The sequence below is a fragment of the Euprymna scolopes genome, chromosome 44, assembly GCF_053919585.1.
Source record: "Euprymna scolopes isolate OS-2025 chromosome 44, ASM5391958v1, whole genome shotgun sequence".
Classification (NCBI taxonomy): domain Eukaryota; kingdom Metazoa; phylum Mollusca; class Cephalopoda; order Sepiida; family Sepiolidae; genus Euprymna; species Euprymna scolopes.
In genome coordinates this window covers 56,068,499-56,084,243 of record NC_136525.1, presented here as the reverse complement: position 1 = coordinate 56,084,243, position 15,745 = coordinate 56,068,499, and the positions used below count along the sequence as shown (strand labels likewise).

At 34.3% G+C, this 15,745-nt stretch overlaps 1 protein-coding gene across 31 annotated transcripts in view; it reads left to right on the top strand.

Annotated features, from left to right (window-relative positions):
- LOC145268857 (retinoic acid receptor RXR-like) overlaps nt 1–15,745 on the top strand; it is a 647,258-nt gene that overhangs the window by 563,176 nt on the left and 68,337 nt on the right. For 12 of the 31 annotated variants that reach the window (XM_080124541.1, XM_080124546.1, XM_080124539.1 and 9 more), the window contains one exon: nt 10,845–10,895. The exons of the other annotated variants lie outside the window; for them this stretch is intronic. In XM_080124541.1, the coding sequence (XP_079980667.1) occupies nt 10,845–10,895 (51 nt within the window). The remainder of the gene's footprint in view (nt 1–10,844; nt 10,896–15,745) is intronic. 31 annotated transcript variants of the gene reach the window in all.

Genomic DNA, 15,745 nt, shown 5'->3' with positions numbered 1-15,745 from the left:
TTTGGAAACCACTCAGACGATTCCAACGATAGCAAAGTAGCTATACTGCAGAAGTACCAAAATATTTATTAACCAATTATACACGCATTTAACTTGAGTTAAAAAAGCATATCACCCAAGACTGGCCACTTCCTGCTATTCCTCATTTGCCGGTGTACCTCTCTACTATATGGTCCTTGCAAAATGGCATCGAGAGATCAATGTTCAGCCATGAAATTTTATTTTATTTTTTATTTTTAGATAAAACTGTTTGATCAATTTATGTGATTTTTGGTTTGCTTTGGTTGTTTTGTTTTATGGCATATCAACCCTTTTTGAATTAATGCCGGACGCAGTAATTTTGAAGAAAAAAACAATATGCTTCAAGTTCTTTATATCTTCAAATATTTTCTTAACAATTCATAAAAATTGGGCAATTATTATTCAAGAATATTGCTTTGATTTTTCAATTAATTTTTCATTTAATTAGCTTCGTACTAAGAAAAGTATATATTTTTCATTGAAAGCATTTACAATAGTGATGCGATGATTCCAATATTTTTCCCGATTCCGATAAATTACCGATTCTGATTTTTGATAAATCTCTATTTAACTATAAAGTTATTTTCCCCCAGTTACTGTAAAAATATATGTTAAACTTGCATACATTTTCTCGAATATAAAACTACTCTTGTGCTCGCGATGATCGATAAATTTTAGTTTAAAATCAATATTTATTGTATTATTACTACTTGCAGTGGAAGATTTTGTTTTAATTAAAATCAAATAAAAAAGATAATTAAAGGAACTGGTTTTTTTTTTGGGGGGGGGCATCGAAAAATAGGTACAAAATTTACCGATTCCGATACCTTTCTAAAAGTTACAATTTTCCGATTCCAACACTTTCATTTGACACTTTCCAAAAATCGCCTGGACTATTCCAACGATAGCACGGTTTTTATTCTGCACGAGCACTAACCTTTCTCAATAATTATTATGTAGAAACTTTAGTCACCATATGTCAGCACGTTTGCCAGGCCTTGTATAAGAATGACCTTGTTTCTTAGCCAATTACTTTATACTTCCTGCCCCCACCACCACCCACCTTTGTATTTCAAAAGCCTTCCTCTTTGTTTTGATATACAGGCAAACTTCACCCTCAACTAACTTGACAACCCACAGGCCCGCTGTGTGTGTGTGTGTGTGTGTCTCTCTCTCTCTCTCTCTCTCTCTCTCTCTCTCTCTCTCTCTCTCTCTCTCTGATAATATTCCTTTAGTGTCTGTATCCACCCCTTTTTTTTACCCCTGGGGATAAATATAGGAATTTTATGTTGAATGTCACTTTGTTGAAGAATGAATGAATCATCGTTTGAAGGAACAGATTCACATGACCCTTCCCTCTTTCCTTCTCCTTCCTTCTACCCCTTCCCTCTTCCCAAGTCTCTTCAAAATCTAACAAAGAGGAAATCGGACAACTGGGAGCTTAATGCATAATTCATTCTTGATAGTTATGTACACATACATTAGAAGAATAAAACCGGATGTGATGAGGATTGATAAAATTAGTGTCCCCCACAAGAGAAAAGTTTTGCATCACTTTTTTTTTTTTTTTTTTTTTTTAATGGAAATCATTCCAGACAAGGCATGTGGCCACTTGATGTAAGGAGTAGTGATAGAACGATTCCAATATTTTCCCGATTCCGATACAATTGTCGATTCTGTACTAAATTCCCTAATACAATTACAGATTCCAAGCTATCTATATATCTACAAAAGTCACCGTGTCTGTGTGTCTACATTTCCCTACGCAATAACTCTGTCAATTTTTAGTCTACAGACTCGAAATTTGATATACAGAGTACTGAGATTTGGGAAAATCTATGTAATCGGTTTTCGGCCATAAATTTGGCTGTTAAGGGGTCAAAGCTCAACAATTTGACCTTTGAGAACTCTACCAAACTCCTCCGACAATTTTTGGGTCTAAACACTTGAAATTTTAGATATCGGTTCCTTGGACATGGATCTAACTTAATAACTTGATTTGAACCCAAAACAAATTTTAAGGGGTCATAATAGGGGTCAAAGTAAAAAAAAAATTGACCGCATTTTTTTTTTTTTTTTTTTTTCTCAACGCACACCTTCAGGCACCCAAGGCTAGTGAAGACAAAAGAGGGGAAGCAAGAGCTGTTTCTTTCATGGAAATGAAACTCCACATATAATACTACTAAGTCTTATGTCTAGAATACTTATTTACGACATAATCATGTTGATACACTGGTTCTCATTAGATCACCAAAGTTAAGCAACGTTAAACCTGGTCAGTACCAGATAGGTGACCATTTGCGAATATCAGGCATTGTATGTAGAAAGATGTCGACACCTACCTGCAAATTCTGCAAAAACCTAACGTCGTTATCAGGTTGGTTGTTTGGTTGGTTAATTTTTGCGGCGTTTACCCTGGATTGGTTGGGCCAGCTCCATCCAACAAATTCACTGCATTTTGTAGTACGGCTGACCAGGCGCGGCAGTCAGTCTGTTTCCACTACAAGCATAAGCCATTCGTGGTTCCATCGCGGAACCCATACAGCCGGGGGTCAAGGATCATTTCAGTATTCTGTTTCACCATCCTGAGCCAGGTCTTGAGTTGACCACTGCGGCGTTTCTTCCAGTCTGTTAGTGGTGTTGGGTCGATGGCTTCACGAATGAGGTCATCTGGGTTTCGGCGAAGCGCAAGGAGGAACCAGCGAAGGCGCCTGGCAAGGAGGGAGAGTTGAAGAGAGCCTATCTTGCAGGGTGCTCGGGCCATGTTGCTGGAGATAAATTGTTGCCAGCAGACATGTAGGATGCAGCGTAGGCAGTGATGGTCGAATACCTCTAGCTTGCGATGGTCGCTTGCACGCATAGGCCAGGTTTTACAGCCATAAAGCAGAATAGTGCGGACTGAGGCCTGGTAGATCCTGATCTTTGTGCTCAGCTTTATCTCCTTTCGAGACCAGAGCCACAATGACAGTCAACAGAAGGCAAGACGTGTATTGCTGAGACGGTTGTGAATATCTTCTTTGCCATGGCCTGTCGAAGTGATAATGGATCCAAAGTATTTAAACTGATTGACCTCTTCGAGGACAACCAGCTGTCTTTCAGTTGGAATATATATGTAATTGGAAACCACGTGTGAATTTGGTATTCCCTTGAGACTTACTTTTTTTGGAAGAAACCAGTTCAACCTACCTAGAGTATGTGCTGCTGGCTAGAATTTTTTTTTTTTAATTCGATCAAAATTCATTACAAGAGTTTGATTTTAGAAAATGTCTAAAATTTGATTCTTAAGCTTAAGGTGCCTTAATAAAAAGATAAAGTGGTGAGCCATAGTCAAAGGCGACCCAAAGGCTCCTTTTTCATTAGCTGCTACACTAAATGTGAAGTCGAACACACACACACACACACGTGTGTGTATGTATATGTGTGTGTGTGTGTGTGTGTGTATATATATATATATATGAACAAATGATTAATAAAATATGTTAAAAGACATCTTGAAAAAGAGTTAATAACATATTTAATTTTAAAAAAAGAAGCACAAGATAAGTGGATAGTCCTTAATCCGCGGAGTTTCGAAGAAATACTCTCCTCATCAGAGGGCAGGAATTAGCAAAATGCGGGATTGGATTTTGCATATAAAAATATTTAATGAAACTACAAGTAAGTCACAGATCTTACTTGGTTAAAAAAGGGGTGAGGTAAGGGGAATAGGAGGTAAAAGAAAAAGTGATAAAAAGATTTCACATGAATTTCATATTATAAGCTCTATTTCCTTTTCGGTTTTATTGAGCTTTTACATCTGGTTGAGATTACTTTACTTGTAAATATTAACTCTTTAATATTTATAATATATTTTAAGTTTACCATTTTGATTACCTTGGTAAACTTATTGCAACTTTTATTTTATATATATATATATATATATATATATATATATATATATATATATATATATATATAATTTCCTGAAATCTAAGAATCTCTGGTGTTTTGTCAAGGGTGTTCGTGGTGGGGAGTGTGTTGGTTTGAATGTCATTGTGTTGTGGAATGCGATGCTATTATTCCTTGTCACTGTTTTGACATTAATGTCCTCTCTAATTGTGTCTAATGAACAATCTTTGGCTAGCAGACCCCCACCCCGCCAAATCTCCCCATCACCCCTTCCCACCTCATTCGTACTGCACCACCTCCACTATCCCATCCTGGGTTGGCCAAAATCTGAAATGCAAGCAAAACACACTTAGTCACAACTGGCCCCAAATTGCCATCTTGTTTTATAACGGGAAATCCTTCATCTCCCCCTCACCCCACACACGCACGTTCCAGACAGAGTAGGATTATTGGAAGCAGCAAAAATTGTAATTTCTGCTCAATCCCTGCCAGTTAGAATTTGTCTAATATATATCTGTAAAAATGAGAATATGTATGTGTATTTGTGGAGACACTTCTCAACCTATATACTCAACAAATTGTTTATTTACAGACTTGAATTTGGTATATTGGGTATTCAGATAGGTGGAAAACATTTTAATCTGTTTTCATTCTGAAAAATGAACTAAGGGGTCAAATTGAAAAATTAGTATGTAGGGTTATCGGACTTTTATTTTTTTTTGTCAATTATTTCGCGATTGCACATGCATGAAACGTTCAAGTTATGTTAAGAATAAGAAAACACTTTTTAAAGATCGTGTCAGGCTGGCCTAATGGTTATCGTACTTGACTCACTGTCTTTGGAGGTTGGTCTTAATATTTGCTCGATTATTTTCTTTTTCTTTTCTTTTTTTTTTTTAACTTACGAGCAGTGTTTAGAAAAAACAATACTCGCATGCACAGGTCTCAGTTTCCGTTTTTTTATTTATTTATCATTTTTTTTTACTTCATTTATTTTAAAGGAATTTACGTTATGTTTAATTGAACAATGCCGGGTAATGTTTTCAGCTTGAGTATTATTTTCGCAATGTCTCGCACAATGTAACCGCTGACCTTCTCTAGGTATATCTTGTTGAACTCTGGAGATCTCTTTTTAGGACTCTGGGAATCTGCATAGAATTTTATATGAAACCCTTTATTTTATTCACGAGGGTAGCATCCTCTTGTTCCATCAGCCGTGACTGGATAGAAGTCCTAAGTAATTTGCAATTGTATTTTAAGTGTCGGTTTTTAAAAATATATATATATATATATATATATATATATATGACTTGTACAGCACCTCATTTTTTTTTTTTTTTTTTTTTTTTTTTTCTATGTATATTATTGGTACTATTTCTGTAGTATTTTTCACTTCCGAATGTAATCAGGGTTTTTTTTTTTTTTTTTTTTTTTTACTCAAAAGTCACCACTTATCAAGGCCCAAAGGCCACTCGAGGATATGGGTTGATGAATGTAAGGTGGTAGTGTAGTAATCCCTATTGATGTAAATTGGGTAGAATTTTATTTATGGGACGACTTTATTTACATTGGATTTGAAGGCTACTATGTTGTATTCAACCAGGAAGCAGGCCAGTGGAACAGTGTTCCAAAGGGAAGGAGTTCTGGGAAAGAAGCTTTGTTCATGGAATCTGTGTTTAGATATAGACACAGATAGAGAACGGGAGGGGAGGGGGGGTCATGTAGTGCTTGTAGCTAATCGAGTGTTTTTTGTTTTTTTTTTTTTTTGTGAGAAAGTGGGGGGGGTTCATGTGAAATAATTTTCTGCACTACGTGTACATTTTTTTTCATTGTTGATATTAATTGATTTATATATCGTTTGAACATTTCTTCTCGAATGGGCAGTTATTTTTTATTTTACGATTACATAAATTGGTATTAATACTAATAGTGTTAGTACTGTTCTTAAGGTGATGTGTTCATTAATGAGTAATCAATAAACGAAAAACTTTCATACATATATGTTGATGTTTGTGTTTATATGTGGTTTTTTATTGCCCTAACACCGCTGATTCTCTTTAATAGTGTCCTTCGGTCGTCTCATCTGTTTAACTAAGACGAATAAAACTCTTTTCATAAAGAAAGACTCAAGGAGACGTTTGCTGAGTTTTTGTTTTATTAGAAGAGAATGGACTTAGGCGAGACTAATATTAACGTAACAAAATGATTTCTGAATTGATGAGAATTGGTTATTTGTATTATTTTGGATTCTTTGGACTACTGCTCCCATCTTGAATCTAAACAGCAGAAAGTTGGAGAATAATATGACTTGAAGAATCAGCTGTGCGACAATCAATTACTAAAGGGACATAATAATTACTAGTAATAAATAGTGATATTTACAACTAGAAATAAAAATAGGTTTGTGGCTCCTAAAATTCGTAGTAGAATTGTCTGCAAGGAGCCGAGGCATAGTGGTTAGAGTACTGGGAAAAATCAATTGTAAAAGTGATATTTCCTGAAGGTTGAAGGTTCCTCAGTGTGGGCGACCAAAAAATACAATTGTGAATTACTTAGGACCCCTATCCAGTCATGGCTGATGGAACAAGAGCATGCTACCCCCGTGAAGTAAATATAGGGTTCCATTCGAAACTGTCGAATTCCCAAGTTCGACAAGATACACCTGAAGAAGGTCGGAGGTTACATAAATCACACTCAAGATTCGAACAGTCGTCCAATGAATCCAAATAATACAACCAATTATATATATATATATATATATATATATATATATAGGAAACAATAAGAGTGAAAAATGAAGTCACAAAAACTATATATTGGTGAATATAGAATGGTTCATTTATTTAATAAAGGTATACAAACATTTAGTTGGGGATAGAAGGGACTCTTTATACTAAGGTATTTCGAAACCTAATGCTTCTTATCAGAAGAGTAGAGAAGATGCTAGAGGATGCAACGTCTAGCATGGGATTCATCAGGAACGTATACACCCTCGACAAACCCGACAGGCTGCTAAATCCCACCCCCACACTGTAGAGATCCCTAGATGTAAAAGATCTTTCTACTCCAGTAGTTTCTCCCCCAGAACTGCTAGACTTTGGAATTCCATTCCAGGTCCCTGCTTCCCCAACAGTACTGACGTGCAGAAGTTCAAGTGTAACGTGAACCGACATCTTGCTGCCCAAATCCCTACATAGTACCCCAGTAGTTGTTGCCCCTGATAGTAGCCCCCTACACCAAAGTGGCAATTTGCCTTGTTTGGGGTGAAAATGTAATAAAAAAATAAATAAATAAATCAATGAAAATATGATAGAAACCGATACACCTTTTTATATTACACTTTATATAATACGCTCCTCCTTTATCTTAGAATCTGAATGTCCTCATTTTCCACTACAGTAGAACCCCGGAATAGGCCATTAAAAATTAGTAACAAAATACAGTAGAGTATATTATCAAAGAACATTATAAATAACACCATAAGACAAATACCATAACCAGGAGCCAGCAAAACATTGTATTCCACATCATAACCTGAAAAAAATGTATCCTAGGGCCACTATATTCCGGGGTTCTACTGAACTCCTTCTGGGTGATGTTGGTACCATTTGTCCGTCAGTTGGATTCCAAACTTTTGGCACAAACTCGAGTGCAGATTTGTACAAACTTTGTCATGGCGACGTTTGTACTCTTTTTGAGTAAGTATAGAACACGCGCTAACAATGTGTGACACTGTTTCAATAGATATACCACACAACCTGCACTTATCAGTCCTTCCCATAAATGTTTTTATTTATCGCATTTGATTTTGGTGTCTGTTCCTGAGCAGCAAATATAAGATATTTTCATTGATTTATTTCGTTCCTGATGAATCCCACGCTAGACATCGCATCCCCATTATGTTACCTAGCATCTTCTCTACTCTTCTGATGAGAAGCATTAGGCTTCGAAATACCTTGGTATAAAGAGTCCCCTCTATCCCCCAACTAAATGTTTTAGGACTGATCTTGTGTCACATGCTGTACAAACATGTATATAATATATACTAGCAGCTCTGCCCGGCTTTGCTCTGGCCCTATGTACTGGTCATAACTTTATGTGCCTATGTATATATTAAAAAGTGTGAATATGTATGGTAATGCCTTTCTATATAATAGGCTTCCTTAACTACCATAGAGAAAAGTTGGTAGAGACCGCAGACGTCAATTTTTTTTTAAACTTTGACCTTAATTTTGACCCCTTAACATTTATTGTTTTGGGCTCAAATTAATTTCAAATGTTTGACTCGTGTCCAAGTAACCTATATCTAAAATTTCAAGTGTGTAGACCCAAAGTTGGTGGAGGGGTTTGCAAAAGTCAACTCTGTAAACTTTGACCTTTTGCCAGCCAAATTATAGCCCAAAAACTGATTAAAAAAACTTGCTGCATGTCTGAATATCCTTTATGTAAAATTTCAAATGTTTAGACCAAAAATTGGCTTAATCGATTACTAGAGACCTGATGCATCACGGTCCTGGATATGACCTTAAACTATATCCAGTGGTGAGGCCCCAGCTTGTGGGCTTTGGGGAGTGTGGAGCCACCCTTTAATTACCATTGCTCTGACCCGGAGTGGTAGTACCTGTTAGGGTCCCAACTATGGGTTAAATAGAAACCGACGTGAAAACAACAAATATATTCTATTAAAAAAATTTTTCTTCAAAATCTTTGGATTCGGCATTAAATAACCCGAAAAGGGTTGATATGCCGTAAAACAAAAACAACCAACCAACCAACAATCATCCAGAAAAAGGGCTGTTAAGGGGGCTCAAATTAAAAAAAAAAAAAAAAAAAAAAATGGTTCTTGGAATCATCAGATTTTTATCTGTTTGTCAACTGTTTCCCGACTGCGCATGCAAGAATCGTTCACATGACAGATTACATGTTAAGAATAAATAGGTTTGAAAAGACTTTTTAAAGACATGTCAAGCTAGCCTAGTGGTTATCGTACTTCACTCACTGTCTTTAGTTTTTGTTTTGGTCTCAGCTCGAGCATTTTATTTTTTTACTTGCAAGAAGTAAATTATTTAGAAAAAACATACTCGCATGCATATGTCTCAGTTTCTTTCCATTTTTTACTTCATTTTTTTTTTTTCTTTATTTTTTTTACTCCATCGTTTTTACTTTTTTTTACTTCATCTTTTTAACTTCATCTTTTTTTACTATTTTTACTTCATTTTTTAATTTTTTTTTTTTTTAAAAGAAATTTAACGTTACGTTTAATCGCAGGCAACGCTGAATACATCTGCTAGCACACACACACATATATATATATATATATATATATATATATATATATTCATTGAACATTTGAATAGTCAAGTCGCTACCTGATGATATCTGTTGTTTGATTGAAACAAGTGGCTGTTTGTAGCAGCGGGATGTAAACATGTTTATATAACAATAAACAAGTATTATCAGCTCTTTTTATTGAGCACTATCTAACAACCTCGTTGAATTCACTAGTCCATTACTTTTGAATAAAAATAAACCCGAGTATATATATATATATATATATATATATATATATATATATATATATATATATATTACAGAAGTTTAGATAGATTTTGCAACTAAAACTGAACCTAGCCCAAAATTTGTGTGGTCTAATCAGTTCTATCGGTTTTAAACCTTTTTTTTTTTTTTTTTCGGATTCAGTTTTAGTTTCAAAACCTTTGAAGCCATAAAATTATAAATATTGTACTCTCATACTACAAGCACTGTTAGCTTTCTTTGCACACAAATGAATCACCTGATATATATATATATATATATATATATATATATATATATATATATATCTATTATATCTATAAAAGTGAACGTGTCTGTCTGTGTGTCTGTCTGTCTGTGTACATTTCCCTACGCAATAACTCTGTCAATTTTTAGTCTATAGACTCGAAATTTGAAATACCGGGTACTGAGATTTGGGAAAATCGATGTGACGGGTGTCAGCCAGAAATTTGGCTGTTAAGGGGTCAAATTTTAACGATTTGACCTTTAAGAACTCTACCAAACTCCTCCGACAATTTTGTGTCTAGACACTTGAAATTTTAGATATAGGTTCCTTGAACCTGGATCTAACTTAATAAAGTGATTTGAGCCCGAAACTATAAATTTTAAGGGGTCATAATAGGGGTCAAAGTTTTAAAAAATTAACCTTTTTTTTTTTTTTTTTTTTTTTTTGCTTTTTTTGCACAGCATACACCTCCAAACACCCGAGCAACGCCGGGCACCCCTGCTAGTATATATATATATATAATATGGAAATGTTTCTTACATTTCACCTTTTATTTATACCAATTCTTAAATGTATGAAACTTGATGTAATTACAGAGCATATAACTAATAAATGACAAAAGTCTATGTTTCAAATTTTAAGATGTTGAGCATCTTACAATTTCCAAACATACTTGAAGGGATAAATGGTAAGATGGTCAACATCTTGAAATTTGGAATATAGACTTTTGTCATTTATTTGTTGTGCGTGTGTGTGTGCTTTACTCTGATGGTATATGCTCTTATAAAGTAAATTTTAAAACTAATCCCTAATATTAGTTCCTTCCATGCTAAACGTCACCATAAACAAAAAAACATTTTTTAACCTCCCGCACTGGTTTGAGAACTTTTGCTTTTAAACTGCTCGGTAGTATTTTGCAAATGCATAAGTTTTTTTTTTTTTTTTTTTTTTTTTTTAACCTTGATATTCTTGAAGCACGGATTGTCTCCCCTTGTTCTTGGTGGTAATCTTCGACATCCTCACTTCTCCCCCTCCACCTTGATCGTCCTTACTCTCCCCTTTCCTTATGACTTGCGTCCATTTTTTTTTTTTTTTTTTTTTTTTCACATATCAACAACCACGTATCAGTCAAAAATTGTTTTTTATATGTCAGATCTCCAAGGTGGGCCACAGTCCCGGATGCCCTTGTCTTTATCCAGCGTTGGTAGGTAGTCTCCGACATTTATTTCCCAGAATTATTTAAAAAAAAAAAAAAAAATAGCGCCATTGCCTTTTTTTTTTTTTCCTTTAGGTGGCTATGGAATCTTATGCACACTTCAAAAAAACAAAGCTTATCTTTTTGCACATTTCAAATTCGCAGTTTTAAAAAAATGGTGCCTGTACATATTAGTGATGTTTTTAAACCAATGCATTTCAGGTGAAAACATTATGTACTTACATGTCATGTCAAAATTAGTATAAATTCCAAAAATTATTAAAAAAAAAAAAAAAATGATCCAGTAGATGTGGTAGATATTTTTTTTAATTACAAAACATTTTGTGTTTAAAAATGATGGATTGTAATTTTAAGTCGATATGATTGCAGTTACCTTCCCCTGAATCTTGTAAACACTTTAACATTAAAATGTGATAAAACTATAAATCGATAAACTCGAAAGATTTTATTTTTAAAGTTCTGAATTTTTTTTAAATGAGGGTTGATTGCTTATTGTATTATTATACTATTTAGTCAGGACTAGCTGATCACTAGGGCTATGACAAGAGTAGATTCTTATCATTATTTTGACTCTCATGTATATATCCGACACAATAAGAAACCTTCTCTGCCACCAATAGCAATGGCCAGTGACTCCCTGTCTGAGAGTACATCTTTCAAACTGCTTGGCCTAACGTTCACAGGAAACATGAGCTGGAACAATTATATTGAAAACATTGCCAGGGCCGCTGCAAAAAAGGTAGGCTCTCTCTACCGTGCTAGAAAACTACTGACACCTGAAAGTATTCTGTATCTCTATAAGACCACCATTCGCCCATGTATGGAGTATTGTTGTCACATCTGGGCTGGTGCGTCTACTACTAGTCTCTCGCTCCTAGACAAGGTTCAAAAAAGAGTCGCCAATCTGATAGGCCCTGAACTGGCATCTAAGCTTCAGCCTCTGTCCCATCGACGAAACGTTGCATCCCTCTGCTTGTTCTACAAGTATTTTAATGGTGAGTGCTCCGACGAACTGCAGACACTTGTGCCCCCACGACGCAGACACCCTCGACAAACCCGACAGGCAGCTAAATCCCACTCCCACACAGTAGAGATCCCTAGATGCAAAAGATCCTTCTACTCCAGTAGTTTCTTCCCCAGAACCACTAGACTCTGGAATTCCATTCCAGGATCATGCTTCCCTAACTGTACTGACATGCAGAAGTTCAAGTGCAACGTGAACCGACATCTTGCTGCCCAAATCCCTACATAGTGCCCCCGTAGTTGCTGACCCTGATAGTAGCCCCCTATACCTGAGTGGCAATGTGCCTTGTTTGGGGTGAAAATGTAATTAAAAAAAAAAAAAAAAATTAGACACAGTTGATCAATCAAGAACCATATCACTCTATCTAAAAAAAATATATAAGATATTAACTGATATATACTCGAGAGTCAAAATAAGGAAAAGAATATGCTCTTGTCATAATCCCACTAATTACATATGAAAAGAAAACAGAACACATTTCCCTTTGTGGAATGAGGTCGAAATAATTTATACGGATGCAAGATGGAGAGTCAGGCGACTCAAAGAAGCAGCACAGATGCTAAAAAGACAAAAGTTACGAAGCAGACGAAGCTTAGAAATTAATAGCATTTGGGAGCCTCTAATTTTAGGAAAAACAAAAATTGTACATCCTTAAAATTTCGGCGATAGAAGGAAACTAATCCCCTGTTGATCTTTATTAGAGTTGCCTCGCATTATCGACCAACTTTTTCACGTATACGAAACCACAGCCAGAAAACAGAGACTAACTCTAAGAATACAAAAATATCTACGGAGCCAGTAACTTTTCTCTTTCCTTTTCCAAATAAAAACTAATATGTCTGATGACGGTTGAAAGTCAATCCGACCAAAACGCTGCACAAATAACTCCAATCAATACAAGGAATATAGATTTTATTTTTACAAGCGGGACCTGTGGAAATTCCACAGGGGGGCTCATTCATATGTAATGTAATATATTGAAGTTGGCATTCTGTAGATGTTCAGTGTAAATGGGGGTGTTCTTATATTATTGTAGATTTTTTGCTAAAACTGCAAAAGTATTTATCTCGGTTAGCACAAATACCAGCAAAGCCCAGTCGTAAAGTATGCTTAAATATATTTTAATTTTTGCAGATTTCGTATATATTGTTATAATGTTCTATCTATTTTTATATATTGTAAAGTTGTGATTTCAAAAATAAAAAAATATATTTATATGACTTGGGTGCAAGCTTGAATTGAAACCAAAATAAAAACTTATGAAAATTATATATATATATATATATATATATATAAACTTGAGTTCCTTCAGCCATAACCAAAACTTATGAAGAATTTTTGATAAAATTATTTATTAAAAAAAAATAGATTACTGGAGTGCCATCAGTTATAACCAAAACTTATGAAGAATTCCTGGTAAAATTATTTATGACAAGAAAAAGAAGTACATAACAATTAAACGACCCAGATGTAAGTGTGACACAGAAAATAACACACGTGCTATCATAATATTATTTTTATACTGGATCAGTTTTTTTGTAATTTTTAAAATTTGTATTAATTTCAACATTATAGGTAAGTACGTTTTCATCTGAAATGTGTTGGTTTAAAGTCTCACTAATCTGCACCAGCACCAAAATTTTTACTAAAAATAAAATAATAATTAAAAAAAAAAAAAAAAAAAAAGTCTTTTTGCCTGTAGCTGTTGGCACAGCATAGCTGTAACCTCGATTATCTCCCTTTACATTAAGTCCACTTGCCTCGATCTTGCCTGCATAACCTTTGCTCCCACAATGCTTTGCAGCCATTCCTGCATTCTTTTCGGATTTCAGACATCGGCATGAAGAAGTGGTTTCCTCTCCGTGCTTTAAATCACCCTTTTCATAACCCCAGAAGTAGGCAGAAGAGTTTTTATTGGAGCCGCAAAGATCATGGGTGTTTAGTGTATGGAGATTTAGAGGCCAAAACTGTTTGCCCAGCTCTGACTCTGAGCCAAGAAATCCTATTTCACTAGGAATAATTTATATATTATTCCAGCCTATTGACATAATGATAAGTGTCCGCTAATGGCTCAAGAAACCCAGGTTCAATCCTTGGTTTACGTTGAACCAAAGAAAAAAAAAAAAAATGTTTCTTGATTTCTCTTTGCAAAACGCTCAGCATTATAAGATGAGAATCAAAACGCTCAGCATTATAAGATGAGGATCAAAGATAAATGGAGTAATTCAGGTGAAGAAGTGGCATCCTCCCCTACATCTTTGTATATTAGCAAACGAATTTGAAAAGCAGCTGGAGTCTGTTTTGAATATTAAGTTTTTCTCCCCCCAATTATTTTAATTTGATGAAAAAAAAAATTCGTTGAAACTTTTAAGACATCTTGAATTTGATCAAGAGAAAGCATATTTTAAACAGAAAAATATGAATTAAAATATTTTCAAGCAAATTAAAACATTAAATCATAATGGTCAGAAGCCAGAACAAGAAAGATTAAGTAATTATATATCTAACACTACAGTAGAACCCCGGGATACAGCATTAAAAAATACAGTACAGTATATAATCAAATAATATAAATAATACCGTAAGGCAGGGTAGATACCGTAACCAGGGGTCGGAAGACATATTCCACATCGTAACCTAAAAAAATGTATCCCAGAATTCTACTGTATAACGTAGATAAAATAAAGCATATGAAATAAATTAGTTGTCCAAAATGCTGCACATATATATATATATATATATATATATATATATATATATATAGCTCAATAGAGCGGAGTTAAACTCTTTAGAGCTAATCTAGATTAAAATCGAATGCGGTGTAAATGAAATTAATATGAGATCATTTACATATGTCCAAAGAAATCAATAAGAACCTGGAATAATGTACGATCATTTCAGAGACGGTATAAAGTTTATTCGAATACAAGACTAGAAATTTCACATTTGTATAAATAAACTTGAACGTTTTGGTACTCGTAATTTGGATACCAATTTATTTATCCGTTTTAAACAAGGCCATAATGAAATCAAAAGAAAGAAGAAATCAATTCACCTGAGCCTGGTGGGGGGGGGTAACTTTCGATTTTGTTTATGAAAATAAAGTCAGTTCCTCTTAAGGTCGAAAAGATGAAAACAATCATTGAATTAAAATATGCCAGGTTAAAGATATTTAAGAGTGATAACTAATGAATTTAACAAGGTTATTAAGAGTGCTCAATAAAAGAAGAGCAAGATATATTTTTTTAATGTAAACAAATTTACATGGTTGCAACACTGGATATGCTAATGTTTTAGATAGATGGTTTGAGGACCATTTATTAAGTCGCCTAACGAGGACTTGTGGTTTTAACCGACCATTTGTCCAAAACATTAGTATGTCCAGTGTTGTAACTATGTAAATTTGTTTACATTAATATATATATATATATATATATATATATATATATATATATATATATAAATGTGTGTGGCTTTAATAAAAGATAAAGCGAGCGAGCAAGCCTGCCAACCTCTACCTGCCTTTTCGCTTTTCATTTTTGCCTGTCGGTAAAATTTTAGCAAGCAATGTTAGTTTAAGATAGGTTTTTAGTAAGTTATCTTTTTCTTTTTCTCTATTTTTTTTTTTTTTTTTTTTTTTTCGATATTATAAGCATCGATCAAACTATTACACAAAGATAGGACGATAAAATTCGAAATAACAGTAAACATAATTTATTATGAATTATTTAAAAAATAGTCAGCAAATTTAGATAATTCAAATAATTGTCCTTGGATCTTTCTTCTGTTTTCTATATAAAGAGTATGTCAAAAT